This window comes from Alligator sinensis, unplaced genomic scaffold (genome assembly GCF_000455745.1).
Source record: "Alligator sinensis unplaced genomic scaffold, ASM45574v1 scaffold542_1, whole genome shotgun sequence".
NCBI lineage: Eukaryota > Metazoa > Chordata > Crocodylia > Alligatoridae > Alligator > Alligator sinensis.
In genome coordinates, this window is record NW_005841963.1 from 3,144,667 (window position 1) to 3,164,616 (window position 19,950).

The 19,950-nt window shown below is 43.4% G+C and overlaps 1 protein-coding gene across 1 annotated transcript in view; it reads right to left on the reverse strand.

Moving 5' to 3' along the window:
* ARFGEF3 (ARFGEF family member 3) overlaps positions 1 to 19,950 on the reverse strand; it is a 168,086-nt gene that overhangs the window by 20,368 nt on the left and 127,768 nt on the right. The window contains 7 exon segments of the mRNA XM_025200306.1: positions 4,548 to 4,651; positions 6,168 to 6,290; positions 10,514 to 10,658; positions 11,599 to 11,778; positions 13,818 to 13,963; positions 15,690 to 15,823; positions 18,827 to 19,141. Coding sequence (XP_025056091.1) covers positions 4,548 to 4,651; positions 6,168 to 6,290; positions 10,514 to 10,658; positions 11,599 to 11,778; positions 13,818 to 13,963; positions 15,690 to 15,823; positions 18,827 to 19,141 — 1,147 coding nt within the window.

Genomic DNA, 19,950 nt, shown 5'->3' on the forward strand with positions numbered 1-19,950 from the left:
AGTGTAACCCACGGAGATTCAGCTGCTCCGTGAACGAGAATTGTTGAACCCGCGGAGCCTAAACCGCTCCGGGGTCAGGAACCAAGTCTATTAGAGTCCTCCACCAAGAACTCAAGCGGAGCTGTGCCTGAAAAGCTGACCAGCCTACACCGCAACCACCTTGGGTGTAAGTAAATAATCTTTTCAATCAACCATTACGCCTCCGTGACTGATTCTAGCTCGAGCGTACCATACCGCGCCGCAGTTTTCTCCAACCCCGCGTGCCCGGGCTGCTGGCCACAGCCTGTGTGTACAAAGACGGGCCCGGCTCGCCCCCGGCTCACACATGGCGACCCAAATGGGATCGGGAGAGAACTCGCACATGGCGACCCAGGCGGGATTGGGAGAGGGCCCGCACAAGTAGCACTTTTGTACCTACTTCTATATAGTATAAACTATGCATGATATTAGTCAAAAGATAAAAGGCTCATGATTTACTGTATAGTTCACTGCCACCAGAGTCAACAGCATTTCAAGCCACAGTGGCCCCAAAGCTTAGCACTGCTCAGTATGTGTGTGTACTCCAGGATCCACATGTTAATTAACCCCTCACCCATAACTGGAACCAGGTATTCTTGTGACAAGTCCTGGGATTCTCCAAAAGTGTATATGCAGATGAGGTGCAGAACAACTCAATTCGGCATCACCTCATTGAAGGCTCAGCCACACGAATCATATGTGCCAGGCTGAGAGAGGGGGTGACAGAGGGATTCTGGGTGAACTGGTCAGGGCCCTGTTTGGTAACATTTTTCAGATATTTAAGGCAGGTGAAGAAAAAGGAATAATTGGAAATAGAAAAAGTGCTCAGCTGTGGGAGTGAAGAGGAAGCCGAAATGTATTCAACGTAGTGGCTCACCATGACTTGAAAAAGAGTCAGCACTGAGGGGGTACGAGTGCAATGAGTACTATCATGTATCTTATTCAGATGGGCTGCACTTATCTCAGTTACATAAATTATGGTGATGAGGGATTGCTCTTGGGCTTTCCCCCTAGCTTGCTCATTCAGCATTTTTACTAGGGGCAAGTGATATTAGGGGGCATGTGAACTCTAATGCCTCCAGGCTTGGGTTTGCATGTAGGATGCTTGCCATGGAGTTGGGAGTATCTGAAGCCCCAGAGAAGTGGGCTCCACTGAAGCCCCAGTGAAGAGTCTGGGAGGTAGGCTATTTGCCAGTGGTAGCTCTACATAGAATTGAACAATTGAGCTTTGCTTAGTTGATAAAATTCAGAACTGATTTGGACCGAGACACAAAATAAAAAAAAAAAAAGTGGTAGGTTTCCATCAGCATTTTTAGTACCAGGGAAGGTTGTCAGGACTTGCTCAGGCCTCTCTGAGTGTTGGCCTGGTACTGTAGTACTTCCAGGCTTGGTGCTTATTCCCTGCTGAAGGAGCAATTGCCCTTTTTTTTTTCCCCCTGGCACACACAAAAAAAAGTTCCTATCAGTATCCTTGCCCTATATGGGCCAAGTGTCTTACTGGCCTAGTTAATCAGCTTCATTAGTTGGTTTCCATTACTGAGCACATGCTTCTTTTAGCAGCAGATTAATGATAGACAGCATATTTAATGAGGTTTCCTTGTATGTGATTATAAGACATGGGGCTTTTCTCATCTTGTATTCAAGTAAATACAGTAATATAGAGATGGAGTACAGCATGATGTTATCAATCTAGTAGCAGGATGGTTTAGTGGACAGAATTGGGGGTCAAGAGTTCTTTCATCCATTGCTAATTTGTTGCCTGACCTTGAGCAAGTGACTTAAACTATCTGTACCAGTTTTCCGACCTGTGAAATGTTAATAATGATACTAATCTAACCTGAGTGCCCAAGGTGTACTTTCAGTTGTATACTGAATACCTTGAAGATGTGAAGCACTGAATATATATCAGTAATCTACCTGAAGAGTATTTTAGGGATTTTATTTTCCTTCTGATCACCAGTCCAGGAAAAGATGGTTACTTTTGAAAAAAACCTATGCACTGATTTGTCAAGATGCTACACACATACAGGAGCACTACAGGATTACTTAACCAATCACTAGGCAAGAAGTAACACTTTTATGTTTTGAAGCCTGGGACTCCATACTTTTGGACCTCTTAAAATGCCTAACCAGATACGAGAGGTAAGGGTTTGGGGAATTTAATTGAACCAGCTACATAGTTGGGAGGGACATGGACAAGCTTTTGGATACTTCTTGGGAAGGTGGCTGCTACTGTATGACCTAACGGAATCAAAATGACTACCACTGCTACCATCCTGTATGAACAATAATGCAACGGTATCAATGGCTCAGGATTAAATATGCTATAGCAATGTAGAGAATCATTGACATTTTCAGTCTTTGCAACTATATTCTGTAATGGAGGCTCCGCATAGTTTAGGGCAATAATACTGAGTTTCCTTCAACATCTTTATTATTGAAACCTAATGCAAATAGTATTTAAAACAAAGCACCATCTAAGGTCTTGATTTTTTCACCTTTACTCCCACTGAGTATTTTTTAAATTTGCAAGCAGTTCCTCTGACTCATACAAGACTATTTACAGCAAGGTATTGCTTGAATACAGGACATTTCAAATTGAACACAAAGGAATCCTGTACTTTGCTTCTATAGCCATTTCTCTTCTATTATCTTTTTTTTCATAATTATCTTTTTTTTCATAATGCTAATATCTGCAACTTACATGCTGTAATGTTTCCCTTAAAAGATTTAATTAAATGCATTTCAGGGGAACAGAGGAAGAGGCACTGCCCAGTCTTTCATACACACAATTATTCCCCCTCTTTATGATTAGGAAATGGGGAGAAAACGTGATCTGCAGCAGATATTGTTAAGCACCTAATGCTTAATGCTGTCACAAAGAATATTAAGAATGGTGAGTTATTAAGGTATGCCCTGACTGTTTCTTGCTACACTGATAAATATAATTGCATTGTTTTCTTGTACCCATTCCCCGCTCCCATCTGTTAGCTGAATCTGCCTATTACTGTCACTTATCTTGTACTTTAGACTTCAATATTTTTGGTCACAGAAGCTTATTTTGCTATGTATTTGTACAGTCTGTAGCACATTTTGATCTATTTCTGAATTAGGAACCTCAAGTATGACTAATATAAATAACATTAATATTAAAGCACAAACAAAACAAGGCCCCAGCTTTGAACATGAGTTTTCTACAAAACACACTGAACTGTGGAACACTTAGAATTCTACATCTGGGTTCAGCTATGCTCTCACTAATTTTTTTTCTCTTTGCAATTCCTCCACTCCCCAAAAGCCCAGCACTGCTGCAACAGTCACTGGCATAAGACTAGGTTAGTATCAGTGTACCCGAGAGAACATCTTGATGATTTCTAGAAAATGACCTTACATTTTTCCTACTGTCTTCAGATCTGAGTGTACCATATCCTCAATTGTCCTAGAGAGTGAGATGCATCATCAGAGAGCTGACTATTGAGCTCATCAGTAACAATGCCAGATGTTGTCAGAAGGTTGTCTAGCAGGGCTGCGTGAAGCTTTGGTAGCTGATTCGATTCGGAGATTTGGCCCGATTTGGGGACCGTATCTCCAAATCTGAATCAGGAGATCAAGTAAAAGCTCTGAATCTATTCAAACCATCTGAGTGAGCCACACCTGCATTATGCCCCCCAGTGTCGGCTGGGCAAATGGCCGCAGGGCAGAGCCCCCGTGGCTCCCCCTCCGCCAGGGTAGAGGCAGACACAGTCAGAGGAGCCACAGGAGAAGCCCCCATGTCTGCCTTGCCCAGCCTCATCCCCATCCCCCGCCCAGCCCAGCGCCCATGCGGCAGGTGTCCCATGGCATGTATACAGCATGTCTTGGTTGGATGCTGTGTGCTGTTTGGGAGCTGGGGTGCTTCCACCTGTCAGCCGGAGCCCCTGGTTCCGTGCCCCAGCTCCTAGACAGCGCACTGTACCCACACCATGGGGCAGCTGCCACATGGGTGCCAGAAGGTGGGGGGGAAGCGATCCCTGCTGCCCCCCACTGCCCCGCTGCACTGGGGAGCTCTGCCACAAGCACCCAGAGGCCCCAATCGTCACTCCTGCAGCCTGAGAGTGCGGGGCTTTTTTTTTTTTTTTTTTTAGCGTGAGGGTTTTTTTTTAAGCGTCAGGGCTAGGCAGGGGACTGGGCGAGCTGTGGGGCTGGGCAGGGCAGCCATGGGGGCTTCTCCCACAGCTCTCCTCGCCCAGGGACAGGCAAGCACAGCCGGAGGAGCCGTGGGAGAACCTACAGCCACCTGGCTGTGCCTGCCTCTCCCCCGCTGATCCGAATCGCTGAATCTCTCCAAATCAGTGCTGAATCTTTCTGTGCTGATTCAGCTGAATCGATTCAGGACAGTGATCTGAATCTCCAAATCCAAATTGAATACTTCCTTATTCACACAGGCCTATTGTCTAGGACTGCAAGCATGCAAGCATTTGCATGCAACATACATGCAAGCATTTCTAATGATTGTTGTGTATTAACAAGCTTGGAGGTGGTTTCTATACCTGAGAACATCTCCTGAGGTAATCAAGAGCAGGAAGGCACAAGTCTGTAGACATGGATCCTGATCCTGGCATGCAATCGCCAATCTCTTTACAGTCTACTTCCCCTAGGATTAAGGAGGGCAGGGTGAAGAGAGCAAAAGGATGATAAACAGAAACATGGCATTAGAAATAATACAAGTAAATTGCAGTCTGGCTTATGTGTTACTGACTGCACAATCCACAGATGGATTGTATATTGACCCAAGGAGTTTATCAATACCTTGCGCATCTAACAGTACAACAGCACTGGCCTCATCTTTATTGAGGCTATATTTATAAAGTGTGAATAATTGATACATGCTTTAATAAGCAGCTGATTTTATTTCTTAGAATCCCAGCTTATATCCATTTGTTACATGTTAGAGTAAAATTCTTATTACCATGTATAAAATGTACTGTGTCTATAACATGCTTATAGCATATCTACTGATCCTTTAAACACCTGTTATAAACTATTTATGAAAAATCTTTGTTTATTGAATCTGAGCTTCATATACCAGATCTTTTCCCTTTGACATTCATCTCAACAAAGAGAAATTATTTTTTTTTCAAACCATCAAAAAAAAGAATTAATAGTTTCCTCACTGGCTTCTGGCAGGCAATTTTAATATTGTCTGTAAAGTAGCAACTAATTAAATTCCTCTCCATTTCCCCCCAGCAAGGTCTTGATCCTGCACCCACTGAAATGAGAGATAGAGGCAGAGGTCTCACTGACTATGGGGGGGTAGGATCAGCCATTAAGTAGTCCCATTTATAAATTAAAGATTGATTTTAAGAAAGCAAAGAAGGCCCCACTCCAGCTTCTATATGCATTTTGCTAGTTATATTAGTACTGAGTAGATCAATTCTAGGTTTCAAGAAAAGTGTCAGAAATTCTAATGATCAAAGCAAGCAGAGAACTGTGACTAAGAAGACGGAACAACCCAACAGCATTGGCCTTCTGACATTTCTCCAAGCTGTACATTTTCAGCACAGGGTCACCTTGACCTAAATTATTTATTTTCTCTCCCATCTACTCCACCCTCACTAGCAGAAAGGAAAAGTTAATTTTGCTGACAGATTGTTATTACCTCTAATGCTCATGTTCTTACTGAGGTTTCCAGTAGGTTTTGGCAAGCTGTGTGCCAAATACTACTGAGAGTGAGGTAAGAAAGGGTAGGAAGAAGAAATGTGGTTTTGATCGCTGAATATAAACTTACCCTCATGAAAAAATACTACAGCATTCTCTGTAACAGTAAAAAACAAACCAGTATTCAATATTATTGTTGCAGAATTCTGGAATGTTATGGTAGAATTCTGTAACATGGATATGGTAGGTCACAGTGAAAATTAGATAAATGAAACAAACTTTTAAAGAAAATGGCTGCACTTTTCTTGCAGGAAGACAACTTAAGACTTGACAGCATCAAAAATATTTTTGCAATAATCCTCTGTTGCATTTAGACCCTGGGTTAACATCTAACAAACTTCTCCCCATGCATACGCTGCACCTCATTATACACCAAATTCTCCTCTTCCAGATAAAAAGCATCAATGCTGAGACATTGCAAGGAATAAAAAAAAAGGGAAAATACTACTTACCCAGTCCTTTAACAAACTTCATAAGGCACATAATGTAACTCGTGGCGGCATTGGCAAAGACCTGGATGTTGTCTGTGTTGAGAAATGCTTCAAAGACATCAAAGACAGGTGCCTGACGCTTCCCTAAAGGAACAGCAAGGTGTGAAGGTCATTTATTTCTTTTTCCCCATAAGTTCGGGGTTGTAGTTCCCTATGTTTTCTTATTATTCTAATTCATCTGAGTCAACAAGAGCTCTTGCCTTATGGTTAGGCAACTGTCTGTTTGAGACACAAATGATGTGACATACAGTCTCTCCTTTTCCCTGAAGGTGCTTTATGCATCCTTCTTGAGCGCATTACAGGCTCCCCTCTGCAGAGGATGCAAGTAAGTTATAGCTAGGGCCTGGTTTAAATAGTGGGCTCAGCTTCCTAATATCGTGGCCTGATCCTGGCAGGGGCTCCATATTTGTGCCCAGATTGTGGGCCCTGCCCTGATTGGCTGAGGGGCAGATTTAGGGCCAGGTGTATTTGCAACAGCAGAGGCCTTGCTCCTGATCGCTGCTGAATGCCCATGCCCCCTCCCTCCCGCTTCACCAGAAAAGGCAGGAACAGCAGTAGCGGCCATCTGCCCTGCGTTGTTTCTGACAGGCAGAGAAGAAATTCCCTTTTCAAAAATGCCACTCGGCTCTGCTGGGATCCCAACCAATTGACAGCAAGTCTGATGCCAAGCTCAGTGTCAGCCAATCAGCACTGATGATGACGAGCTCATCACATGGGAGGTTTGGGGGCACCTGGGGGCTGCCTTGGCAGATGGCCGTGGCACTGGGTAGGGGCGGGGCTGTTTGTTCCTCCACACGTGTTTTCTCCCTCTGCCCCCAAAACCTAGTGCCTCAGTTTTCCAACCCAGAAGAGCAACCAGCCCCTTCCAAGACTGGTGCCAGGGCCATCTGCCAAGGCAGCCCCCAGGTGCTCCCAACCCCCTGTGCCTCAGCTTTTCTGCCTGGAGGAGCAAACAGTCACTCCCCTACCCATCCTCAAGATCTCTCCTCCCCATGTCCCTTTTGTGACCCCTTCCACACTCCCCTGGGCTGCTAGGCTTTTGCTGCTGGGTGGGGAATGCTTTCCCCAGCCTACAGCAGTCATCTTGTTTCAATGAAATACCATGATATAGCCGCTTGCTGAGGAACTCCCTGCAAGAGGCCACATCCTGCCATTTCTTTGCAAATCGCATTTTTTGTGAAAATAACTTAATTTTGTGATTTTTAGGAAAAATGTCAAATTGTGATTTCAACTGGGCCCTAATTATAGCTCAGCTGGTGAGTGTGACTCTAGCCTTTGCTGGAGCAACTCTTTATTTTACTAGGAGATTCCCAATTCAGCCCTTGTTTTGTGAGACAAAAATGGTGGCTGTCATGCCGAAAAGCTTGACTTTCTTTGGCACAGAAACAAAAAACAGCTCCATATTCCTGGGTAGAGAAGTATTTAAAAACTGCAGCAATGCCCATTTTGGAACAGCTACATAATGGATCTGATTATTCCAGGAGGCACAGAACACCTCTTTATAAGATGGTTTAAAACATTTTTAAATACCTCCCAGTTTGAGAAGAGTGTGGATTAACAAACATTTTTCTACATTACACAAATTCATTTAGTCTCCTCAAAGAAATCTGAGATTGTTATAACATGATTGTCACAGACAAGGGTGGATCCAGGGCGTGTGCAGTGGTACAGTTGTTACCCTCCTTTGATACCTGGTCTGCCCAAAATTTAAAACCAACTGCTTGAGAGTGGCAGCAGTATTTTTGTTCAGGCAGCAGTGAGGGAGTCACTTGACTACATGGCTTATTAGAATCTACTTGATTCCTCCACAACTCTTCATTTTATAGGCGTTAACAACCTTTTTAAATGTTGTTGATGATGTTCCACTAATTAAGTTAACCTTTCTTCTGCAATTTGCTGTCAGCTAGTTTCTCCTAGTAACACAACTCCTGATTCACAGCCCTGATCACTGGTTTTAACTTGAGCTAAAGACATTGACTGAGGTGTGGAAAACAGTAACTGGGGTGGACTAACTCACGTGGGGCAAACTTTTAGAGAAGCACTGGATGCACTATCAAGATGTCTGATTTTGTTTAATGAATCTGAAAGAGGTGCAGATTTTAATGACAGCAAGACTAAAAGAACAACATCTTTTGATTATTTTTGCCTAGTTTGTTGTGTTTTTTTTATACGTAGTATACAATATTAATTAATGCACATTCCAAATAAGTTATATTTGTTTTTGCTTCAATCTTGAACTGAATAATATAGCCCTTGGTCCCTAGCATATTAGTAAAGCTTCTAGTTTCCTTTTCCCTGGAGAAAAAAATGTACGTGATGATGAACCACACCATCCTCACCTCCCATTTTCAAAATCGCAGATCCACCCATGGGTACAGATCAGAATCAAATGTATTACATTGGAAAAAGCTTGCCCAGCACTTGCCTGTATTACTATTGCAAACTATCCGTCACTTATTGGTAGGGATCTTCAGAATTTGCAGCAGAAGCGTGCAGCATGGGGGCTTCTTTAATATTGGAGTTTCCACCGCATACTCCCCCCAGTTGATTGGGGGAGAGAGACAGTTGACAGTTGCTCGCTGCCTGAGCCTAAAGGCCAGGAGGTGAAAACTGCAGCATACTTAAAACTGCAGTTTTCACTTCACAGCCATCAGTTGAGGGCAGCAAGTAGCAAGGCCCCTCCACAAATCAGAGGCAGGGGGGATGCATGTGGGAACTCCAGGATTAAAGAAGCTGCCATGCCACACACTTCTGGTGCAAAGTCTGGAGAACCGTACCTATAGGAGTACCAGTTTCATATTCTGGGCAAGTCTTACTCTTGTATATTCTGTGTGGGGTGTGGTTGCAGGTGTGTGTATGTGTATGGTGGGGTGTGTGGGGATTGTGAGGGGGTATGACTATATGTGTGTGGGGGGGTGTAAGGTATGTTGCGGGGCGTGGGTGTGTGAAGAAGGGTGGAGGGCTGTGGGGAACCACTGCTTCTCTCATGCAGGACTCACGTGCAGTTCCTGGGACTTGTGCGCCACAGGGGGAAGCTCCGTGACATGAAGCTGGCTGCCTTCCCTGCTCCCTCCCACCATGCAGCTCCTATGACTCTGCTGGGAAGCAGGAAGTGGGTCTCCCTGCCACTTCCGGTGAAGTCCCAGGAGCTGCACATGGCAGCAGGGAGCAGGGGCAGGCTGCTGGCTCCATTGCATGGGGCTTCCCTACAGAGGTGTGCGAGTCTCAGGAGCTGCATGTGAGCACCGTGTGAGAGGTGGGCTGGCCTGGCTCCGCTCCTTTCTGCCACATGCAGTTCCTGGAACTGGCTGGAGCTGTGCACAGCTGTGTGACTGCACCCATGTAGACCATGAGCACCCCAAAGACTTGCTGCTGCTGGTGTTAGGAGCTACACACCATGGAGGAGCTGTCTAGGGGGTTCCCTAATCCCTGCCCTCCACACCTGCCCACACCCACACCCTGCCCACCTGAGCTCTGTGCTCCTGCTGCTCGGCTGGGTGAGGGCCCCAGGCTCTGCGTTCCTGCCCAGCTGCAGCTTCCCTACCTGCTGCCTGGAGTGAGCGCTGCAGCAGGGTCACGAGGAGGAGATGCTAGAGGCTGGGGGAAGCCGAGCAGGTTCCCCAGCAGCTGCAGCAGTGTCAGCAGCAACCCCAGTCGGAGAGAACCAGGATCCCTGCTCATGCGCGGGAAGGCCCCAGCCAGCCTCCAATTTAAAAAAATCCCCAATTTAAAAAAAATTCCCAATCTATACATATAGTGTGGTTTCATTTTAATCATGGAAAAATGTGGGTTTGGGTTCTTTTTTTTAAACTGAAAATTGGGGATTTTTTTAAATCAGAGAAAACCAGGATCCCTGCGCATGAGGGTAGGAGCAAAGCGAGTAGGCTGGGTGGGGTACACTTAATAGGTGGGTGCCTGCAGGCTGGATGAAAGTCACCTGGCGGGTCAGATCTGACCCAAGGGACATATTTTGCCCACCCCTGTCCTAGAGGCATGAGTGGTTCCCAGGGGACATGGGCAGCCTGCTGAAAAGCATGGTTAAAGGTCTTTTTCTTTCTTACCCTTTGTGCTGGAAGGATTTTGAGGATGAAGCGTTTAGAGTTCTATATTTATGTCTTCCTTAATAAAAATAGATATTGCATGGAGGTCCCAAAGAAGGGCAATGACACGACCTAGTCATGTAGTGAACTGGTCTGAAGCACTGTTGTAGATTACTGCAGCAAAGTATTTTTATTATTAACCCTTCTGGGCCGTAGTAATAAAGAAATAAAGATGCATATGAAACAAGCAAGGTAGGAAGGCCTTACCCATAGAATATTCTCCAACAAGGTAATCTTTCACTTCTGACTTGCTACTACTATGCACTGTTTCCAGGGCACTGAACAAGGGCCTCCAGCCTGACTGGATCTGAGTGGAACACATCTCCACCAATTCCCCTATAGATGTGATCACCTATTGCAGACAAAGCAGGGAGAACTTTAAATAAAAAACAAATATAGGATACAACATATGGAAAGACTGAGGAATGGAATGAAAAGCCCCCATAGAATGTATTAGAACACTGTCAGCATTTCTACAGGATTTCTCTCCATCTCTGGACAAGTTAGTGACAAATAACTTTTTTTTCAATAAGTTCTATAGGATCTGACTGCATTGTCCAATGAACAACTGCTTTCCTGCCAAACCATGAGGCACAGAGCACAGTGCTTCTCAGCTGCAAATGTACTAACCCCGCTCTGAAGTCATTTAAATGCAAAGTGTACTTTAGACCAAATCCCTTACTTAGTAATAAAAAAGTAATCTGCTGTATAATCATATGCCCATGTACTGAGGCAAGTCCTAAAAAAGAATGAAAACACTCAACAATACACTCAACTGCAGTATACTTCACAAGGATGTCAGTGGTGCAGATTATTTTTAAGGAGAGAGCATATTTCATGCATAACTCCACTGAACTACAGTTTGTGTTGGTGGTTTAGGTTGATAGAAAGAATCTTTCTGAATCCCAGTAAGAGAAAAGTAGACAGACAGATTGGTTGTTACTAAGCGGTTTCCCTCCTGACCCTGGGTCCATTGCTGACAAGATAATGCACCTACTCAGGGGCAGATCCAGAAGGGGTGCAGCAGACGGCTTGAAGCAGACCTGAATATTGGTCTCTCCCAACACCACTCTCGGACTCTCCTCAGACAGAAAACCTGAGTGCGGCCCTGGAGGGCACAATTGCAGCTGCTCCAAGATGTCTGTGTTTCCTAACTGCCATTCTTTGGTGGGGGTCTGTCAATGCTGGAACCAGGAATGACAGGGAAGACCAATTGACCTGCTATAAGTGTACTTCTGAGCTCTATCCCTCCTTGTTTTATGGAAGGGAGGGCATAGACAGGATAGACTTACCTGGTCCTGGACATCCTCATCACACAGCTCCAGCTGCATGATATGCTCAAAGGGCCGGAATAGTGCTTCATTAAAGTGAAAATGAGGGGGCTCGTTCCAGTCCGTCAGCACCTCGGTGAGGATGTCATGGATAAAGGACACAGCCTTCCGAGAAACGTGTCTCTCCTTATGGCAGGCAGCCTGCAGGGAGAAACAGAATACAAAGCACTCTGGGTAAGCAAAAATTTACTTTTCAATGAGACAATTTTGGAAGAAGTGGAAGCAGCAATCTGATGGTCCCTACAGACAGACCAAAATATCTGCTTGAATGAAACTGTGCGACTATACAGTCAGCTGACTTCCGGTGCCTTTGAAACGCTCAATATGCCAGAGTTTAATGATAAAAGTTGAAGCAAAGAAAAAAAAGAGGCTACAATGTTCTATACTCTTTTCTTGAATTTGGATAGGCAACATGCTAAATACTCAATTTCTCTTCAACCTCATTATAGAAAGAATGTTTTACTTTCTAGTACTCAGGCATTCAAAGACTAAAGTATGAAAGCCTCTTGGGTAAGGGTGGCTGGCTCCTTACAGCAGTACAAAACTGACTATGGGCAGAGTAAACCAAAAACCGAAGGAGATTAATGTTCACTTTGCAATAACTCTTCCAAAATCCGGGCAAGAATGAATCTGGATAGAAAACTACTCCACACTGGGGCCAGATCTTACTCTGCTGTTTAGGTAGCTAAGTGGACTTAGCCACCTAAATGCAATCCCTTTCCATCCTGTTTGAGAATCTAAAACCTTAGTTCTTAAAGGTGGGTGGATCCTCTTCCTCCTCACTGTTCTTTTTATAACTTGATTTTAAGACCAAGACAGTAGCATTCTAAAAAAATAGATGCCTTAATGGATTTTCAAGTGCTTACAAGGAGGAACAGGATCACACTTATGCACCTAATAACTGGCACAGGATCTGGCCATGGGTGACTATCCAGGCATCTCTAAATTCAGATCATTCCCCTGACACTTGTACCTAGGCTGAAGCTCACCAAAGGAAACAGTGACTGGCCTACTATGAAAGGAAAACTGATTTGGAGAGCTCTGAATTGAGATTTCTTAAAGAGGCCAAAAATTCAGAAAATAGGTGGGCCACAGGAAAACACAGATCACACTGAAGTCTCAAGCTCGACATCTTAAAAACACTAATCATTTTCAAAATGTAGGCAATTTTACGTATCATTATTCTGCAACATTTTGACTGTACTTAACGGTAGTCCATTAAGACTCCTCAGTAAGTGAACTCGAGTCAATGGAGTACCTAGAATACAGACGGTTCAGTTTAGGTAATAAGACCAATTATTCTTTATCACACTCTTGAGAAACTGTGTGACAACACCTGCCTTATTCACAGAAGAGTCAAAACTCAAGAGCATTTGTGTTTTTCCTTATATGAAAAACACAAATCCAAGGATCTGCATGGAGTTGTTGAGACAGAAAACATGACAGGAAATGCACTGTTAAATTTTGCATCACTACTCAGGATGTAAATACACTTGTACAACGCCAGAGTGATGCATGTCTCTCCTAGAGAGATCTTTGAGTTTGTTGCACGGTTCCTTAGAACCCATGCATTTTGATATCACATTGCGCTACTGGGTCTCCATTTACTGGATCTGAGCCACCAGGGAGTCTATAGCTGAACATGCTTCTTTCTAACAGGAGAGGAGAATACAAGTTAATTATTTTTGAAGGGTTTTCTAAATTTTCTGTTGGAGGAAGCAGTTCATGTTGCAATGGGCTTTTCCCCTTATACATTCAAAACAAACAATTAAAATACAAAACAAATTAGTCTACAAAGTAAAAGGCTGGGTGAGTATTTAATCTAGCTTGATGCCAATAAGGAGAGGAGTTTCTACTTATTGTAGGTGAGACCAATTTCTACAGGTTGTAACAGATTAATGGCTGGCCCCTAGAATCCTGTCTCCCAATGGATGTAATGCACTTACCAGTGGCTGAACAACGGTATACTGTTAAGAAGAGAGAGGAGCATTTCTTCCTGACTAGATTTTGCTGGCTGATAAGGAATAACAGAATGACATTTTGAATGCTATCCTGTTCCATCCTATGAGTCTGTATTCAATCCTGTTAAAATATCAAACATTTCTCAATCTAAGTAATGTGCCTTTCTAATAATCTTAAAGCAGTGTGTTCCAAAAGGTGCTTCTTGTCCTCTCTCTCACCTCTACCAGATGAGGTGCCACTATGCTCCAGCAGCGCATGAAGTGGAGCAGTGGGCGGGATTTACTCCGTACAATCCTAAGCATGGTGTCCCCAAGTCGGAACAAATGGAGTGCACTTCTCCTGTCTTGGGTAGACTTTACTTCACCTGCAAGACAAACGAGATGCATTAAGAACACACACATGAGCATGAACATATGATTACAATAATTAACGGGAATTAAGCAATGGCAGTGATTTTTCTGTAGGTGTTTGGATTGGAATTTGAATCCAGAATTCGAATCCAGTCAAAAATCAAATGAATTTCGGTGCATGCTTATGTTACCAAGACAAGTTGAGAAAGAAATACAAGCGGGAGAGTAGTCTGTATTAGCAAAAAGCATAAGAACAGAAAAGGGAAAGCTATACTGCAGAAGCTCTGCAAATTGTTTCGAAAATCTTGTGTATTATTAGTTCAAACACTGTAGTAGCTTCAAGTAGATTTTTAAGGGGCAAAAGACCTGGGGGGGGGGCGGTTATAAAAATTATAAATTAATAATAATGTTATTCAGTTTTGATAGGCTTGCTGTCCAGATCAGTACAGGATGACAACTTCAGAAAACTGTGGTGACATTTACATGAACCACCCAGTCTTTCCTGCCCAAGTGCAGGGGGGCTGGACCTGATGATCTGTCAGATCTCTTCCAGCCCCTAATAACTATGAAACTGCAGATTCTTTATTCTGTCTCTTTGTAATTATCTATATCAAGATGAAGAGCCTGAAAAAAGGGAATTTGAGAACATAACCTCTTTATCCCCAGCTAATGGGTTTCCTGACATGGCAGCAATAGGAAAACCATGCTATTGCCAAGTTTCATCTTCCACTCCTCCTAACATTCAGGACATTCAGACCGTCTTTTTAAAAAACATGACAATACTTTTTACCTTTCATAACTCACATAATTAGGAAAAGTACTGTTTTAAAATCAATAACAATTGTTTAAGCAATCATGGGCACAGTGCTAATTTTAATCATGCCACTGCTTACAACTAGCTATTGTTGATTGAGTACCATCTACAATCACACAAGGAGTCCATCAAGTCATAAATGTTGTCAAGGTACAGAAAGATAATAGGTACAAGAAAACTGAAGAGAAAGAGTTTGAGTGTTATATTAGAAACACACAAAATAGCATCTGTGGGTAAAAACACGTGAATTACGGATATTCTGCTAGGAATTAAATTCACCACAGTGCAGCTGGACAGCACTAAGCCTGAGTGCTACTCAAGGGAGGGTCTAATGTAATATTAATTGAACATAGTACTAAGCCTCCCTTTGGATTGGACCTTTTCGCCATATTTTGGAAGCCCTAAGGGAGCTTCAAAAGCCTGTTGCATAGGCTTTTTATGCCTTAGACAGAGATATGGCACCCTGAGAAAGAGAAACCTGAAGAACATATCCCTTCTTGCTTTATCTTACACCCTCTTGATGCTGCCAAGTCTGCTACAGCAAATTCATAGCTCATGGTCAGGTACTGCACATTTATATCCACTCGGCCATCTATAACCATTATCTAGGTTGTCCTTATATTTGACCTCTGAATTTAGTGACTGATTTGGAATCTTAAAGAAAATTTATATTTATCCTTATTCATACTAAATAAGCCAGAAGCATTTCAACTCAGGTTTAAGGATATGCTTGATGCCATATCACAGAGGGAGAGAAAAGCTCCACATTTCCTCTGTATTACTAGACAGAGCTCTCTATTTTTCTGTTGCCACTGAACTGTCTCTTCTAGGCATATTACTGCAGAACGAAGAAGGAACAACTTTTGTAGGATACACAGAAAACATATAAAAAGTATGAGTACTTAAGCGGCCTTTAGTAGATTTACCTGGCATGGCTAAGGAGTAATCAACCGTGTCTGTGACTGAGTGGAAGAGCTGGGACTGAGAAGCTTTCTTGAGCTGGTAAAGGAAGCCTCCCAGTGCCATAAGATTTAGCTTGTCAGCAGCATCTTCAAAAAGCCTGTAAGCAAGAGTGTAGAGAATGTCATATTTCAGAATTTAAGGTTTGTACATGTGTGAAAAACCATTCTATCTATATTATTTGCCTGTTGGAGTTCGCTACAGTTTAATTTATCTATGTCAGGACAAGTGAATTAATCTTACTATGAGAAACCATGACCTAAAGTTTCCAATCAGAGTGCCTAAAATTAGGCATTTGAATAGTTCTCTGTTTAAAAGGTAGTGCAAATTTCAGCTGGAATTTGCTTCCACCACTTCACTGAGCTCTTGTATTTTCTGAACTTAGGGTTCTACTATACATTCAAATTAAAGCCAGACAGAAACCAGCTATGGAGTTGTTACACATTTTCAAGCAACTTGTTAGTTGCATAGGTCTTTTTTTATAGCTAGATAGTCATTTTTGTCATGTGATAATTACTTTGCACATATGATCAGTCTAAATTTATTGCACAATTAACCACTTAATTGCACCATATGTGTAATCTGTAGCAGGAACCTTAGTTTCAAATCAAACCGTAACATTTTATACCAAAACTTACATTAATGAGATTAATCCATTTATTATTTACTTTTAAGAAAAAAAATTACCATGATAATCTATGCTGTGAAATTCCATTACTACATACTCAAAAGTTTACACAAGTAGACCTGGATCCCAGATCAAGATACAAATCAAAATATACAAATTCAGCATCTCTGTAGGGGGTTGGACTAGATGACCTGTTAGGGTTCTTCCAACCCTCTGATCCTACGATCCTGCTCCCATTCAACCATAGAAAATCTCCAATTAACTTGAGAAATTGTGTTTCTAGGAAAGTAATATTACAAAAATCATATTGTGATCATAGCAAAGCAGGGCTGAAAAGGACCTCACAAGGTCATCTAATCCAGGCCCCTTAAGGCAGCATCCGCTCTGATTAAACCATTCCAGCCAAGTGTGTGTCTGACCTGCTACGGAAAAAAATCCAGGGAGAGAGATTTCACAATTTCTCTAGGCAGCATGTTCCAGTGCTTGGCCAACCCTCATAGTCAGAAAGTTCCTCCTAATCGTCAGTTTAAAATTTCTTCTGCTGCAGTCTGAGCCTATTACTCCTTGTCCTGTCCCCTACAGCCACAGAAAAAAGGCTATCCCCACCCTCGTTAGAACCACCCAACTATTTGAGAACTTATAAAATCATCTCTTATTTTTTCACTTCTCCACACTAACTCACCCAAGTTCTTTCAGCTTTTCCTCATAAATCTTGCTTCCTAAACCTCTAATGACTTCTGCAAATCTCTGCTGGACTTTTTGCAATCTGTCCACATCCTTCTTGAAGTGTGGGACTCAAAACTGGACACAGGACTCCAGGTGAGGCCTCAACACTGACAAGAAAAGCAAAAGAATCGCCTCCCTTGATTTGTAAGTGACACTCCTGTTAATACAACCCAGTATGGTCTAGGGTTTGTTTGTTTGTTTGGGGGGGGGGGGGTTTGCAAAAAGAGCACATGGTTGGGTTATATTCAGGTTCTGTCCCTCCCACTCCGCCCCCCCCTGCAATCTCCAGGTACTTCTCTGCAGTTCTGCAGCCTAGCCAGTCATCCCCAGTCTGCATTTGTGCACACAATTACTCCATCCCATGTGCAGGACTTTGTGCTTGTTGAATTTCACCTAGTCGATTTCACCCATTTCTCTAGTCTATTTCATTCTGGTCTTCACTCTACTCTTCAGAGTATCTGCAACTCCACTCAACCTCCTGTCATCCACAAATTTGCTCAGCATGTCCAATGCATTAATTATGTTAAACAAAACAGAACCCAGGAGAGACCCTTGGGGAACCTCAGTAGATACCTCCTCCCAACTAGACATTGAGCATTAATGACTAGTCATTGAGCACAATGATCCAACCAGTTATGTATCCACCTTTCAATTCTTTCATTAACCAGTATTTCCTTCATTGTTTATATGAATATCATGGGAGACTGTCACAAGCTTTGCTTTTGACATATCACATCCATTGCTCTCTCCCCATTCAAAGACTGATAAAGTATTTTTATTATAATGCTGTGCTATGTACAGTACTGCAATTCTCAACTTACTGAAAAATATTGTACTGTGCTTGCCAAGAACCACTCCCTCAAGCATTACTCAGAAAATAACTGTTTTGCTTATACTTCACAAAAATACTATATTTGCTTGCATACAACATATCCCAGAACGTAATCTGTACCTTGATCTGGAAAGGCAGAATGAAGAAAAAAGATTTTTTTTCCAAAGTTAGGGCTGAATAGAACAGGGACAAAGCCTAATCTTCAGCTGACTCACCCTCCGTGTCCTGCTCAACTAAAGCTAAAGCAAACCCTAGCTGCTCCTGAAGTCTGGTCTCCATGGGTGCATCTATGATTTAAAAGAGCTAAAGAGTCTCTAAAGCTGTGAAATACAAGTTGAGAGACCAGGAAAACCTAGAAGACAGCAATATTGCCCTGCCATATTAAGAGAGGTTATTTTAATTAGTAGAATATCAAGACCATTAAAAAGGAGAGATGATAGTCGACACCTGTGGAGTAAAGAACAACTAGCTATTTAGTCCACTGACCCCGTCAGCTGCTTGAACAGTAATGCCACAGCTCCTGCACTGTGGATTTGGAATTAAAGCAGGGTGCTTCAGTCCTAGCTTCCCTGCTTAATAAGCAGGGAAAAATAAGCTTCCCTGCTTAATACATACACCACAATTATGGGGGACTGATTTTGGGTGAAAAAGTTTCATGTAGCATGCAAGAATATATACTTCTGTAAACACAGAGATCAAGTTTGTAAAATGCTATCAAAAAGGAGGTTTTTATTTTTTAAAGGATTCTACGAGTGCATGAAAACAGGATGTTGTAATAGAACTCTCAGCCCCACCTCAATTACAGTGATGCTGCCAATCAACTAGCTCAAATGTTTTACTAAGTCCATAACTGGCAGTATGTGCTGCTTACTCCATAGGATGGATCAAATGAGAGAATTTCTCTGGCACTGCCATACCTGTCAGCTTGTGTGGAAAGGGTGAGGACAGCCTTGGCAGCATTGCTTCCACTCAGCAGGCTGCCACCACGGAAATCAAAAGGTCTGCCCTTGCTACGCTCCTTGATGAGTTCCTGGATGGAGACCGGCTGAATGATGGGGTTGTTGCTGAGGGTAGTCTCCTGCTCAGGTGTCAGGTCCTGGGGAGAATCTGCAGACTGATAATCTGCCTGCAGCCCTCCTGTGGCATGCTGGGATTGAGTTATAGTAAAAGGGGACTGGGATGTGGCATCCCTGAAATGCGTGTGCTCCAGAGTGCTGATGTATTCACACACCCTGGAAAAAAAAAGGGAAGATAATGATGATTGTGACAGAATAAACACAAGAATCTTCCAGACAGCTGTTTGGCTCTACCCTGCACAGACTCCTTAAAGGAAATCTGGAAATATATATATTTTAATTTTTTTTTTTCCAAATAAAATCAAGCTACATGCATGAGTTTTACTTCTCTCCTACAGTGCCCGTCACTGCAGCAAGTAGTTTAGTCACAAACATTTAGAAAACATGTAGCTAAATGAGCCAATCACAATAAAAAATAAAATATCCATCAAAACATCCTACTACCCTGCCTCTTGCCAATAAATTGTAACACAGAACCGCAGCATGAGTGGCGACAACTGTTTTGGCACTATGCTGGCCCATGGAGACAACCTATATTGGGGCGGGCAATTATTTCGGGCGGAGGGCCGCTTACCCAGTTTTGGCAAGCTGTCGAGGGCTGCATGGGTAGCCCTGCCCCCCTGGTCACCATCTTGGGACCAGTGTCTCAGGGACACTGCCAGCAGGGCCCACAGCAGGGAGCAGTCTGGCAGGGGTCTGTGGAGCTGGGTTGGGCTGCACCAGCAGGGAGAGGGGGGACCTGGCCAGGCTCAATAGAGCCCCTGCCGGCCGGGACCCTGTACCCCTGCCGCCCTGCTCTGGGCCCTGCCAATGCTGGCCTCAGGATACTGGTGTGGGCCCTGTGCACCCACTCACTCCCAGTGCCCCCCCAGCTCTGTGGTACAGGCAGGGGGCAGTGCACAGCCCCAACCCCCTGCTCCGCAGCAGGGAATGAGCTGGTGCTTAGTGTGGGGAAAAGTGGCCCC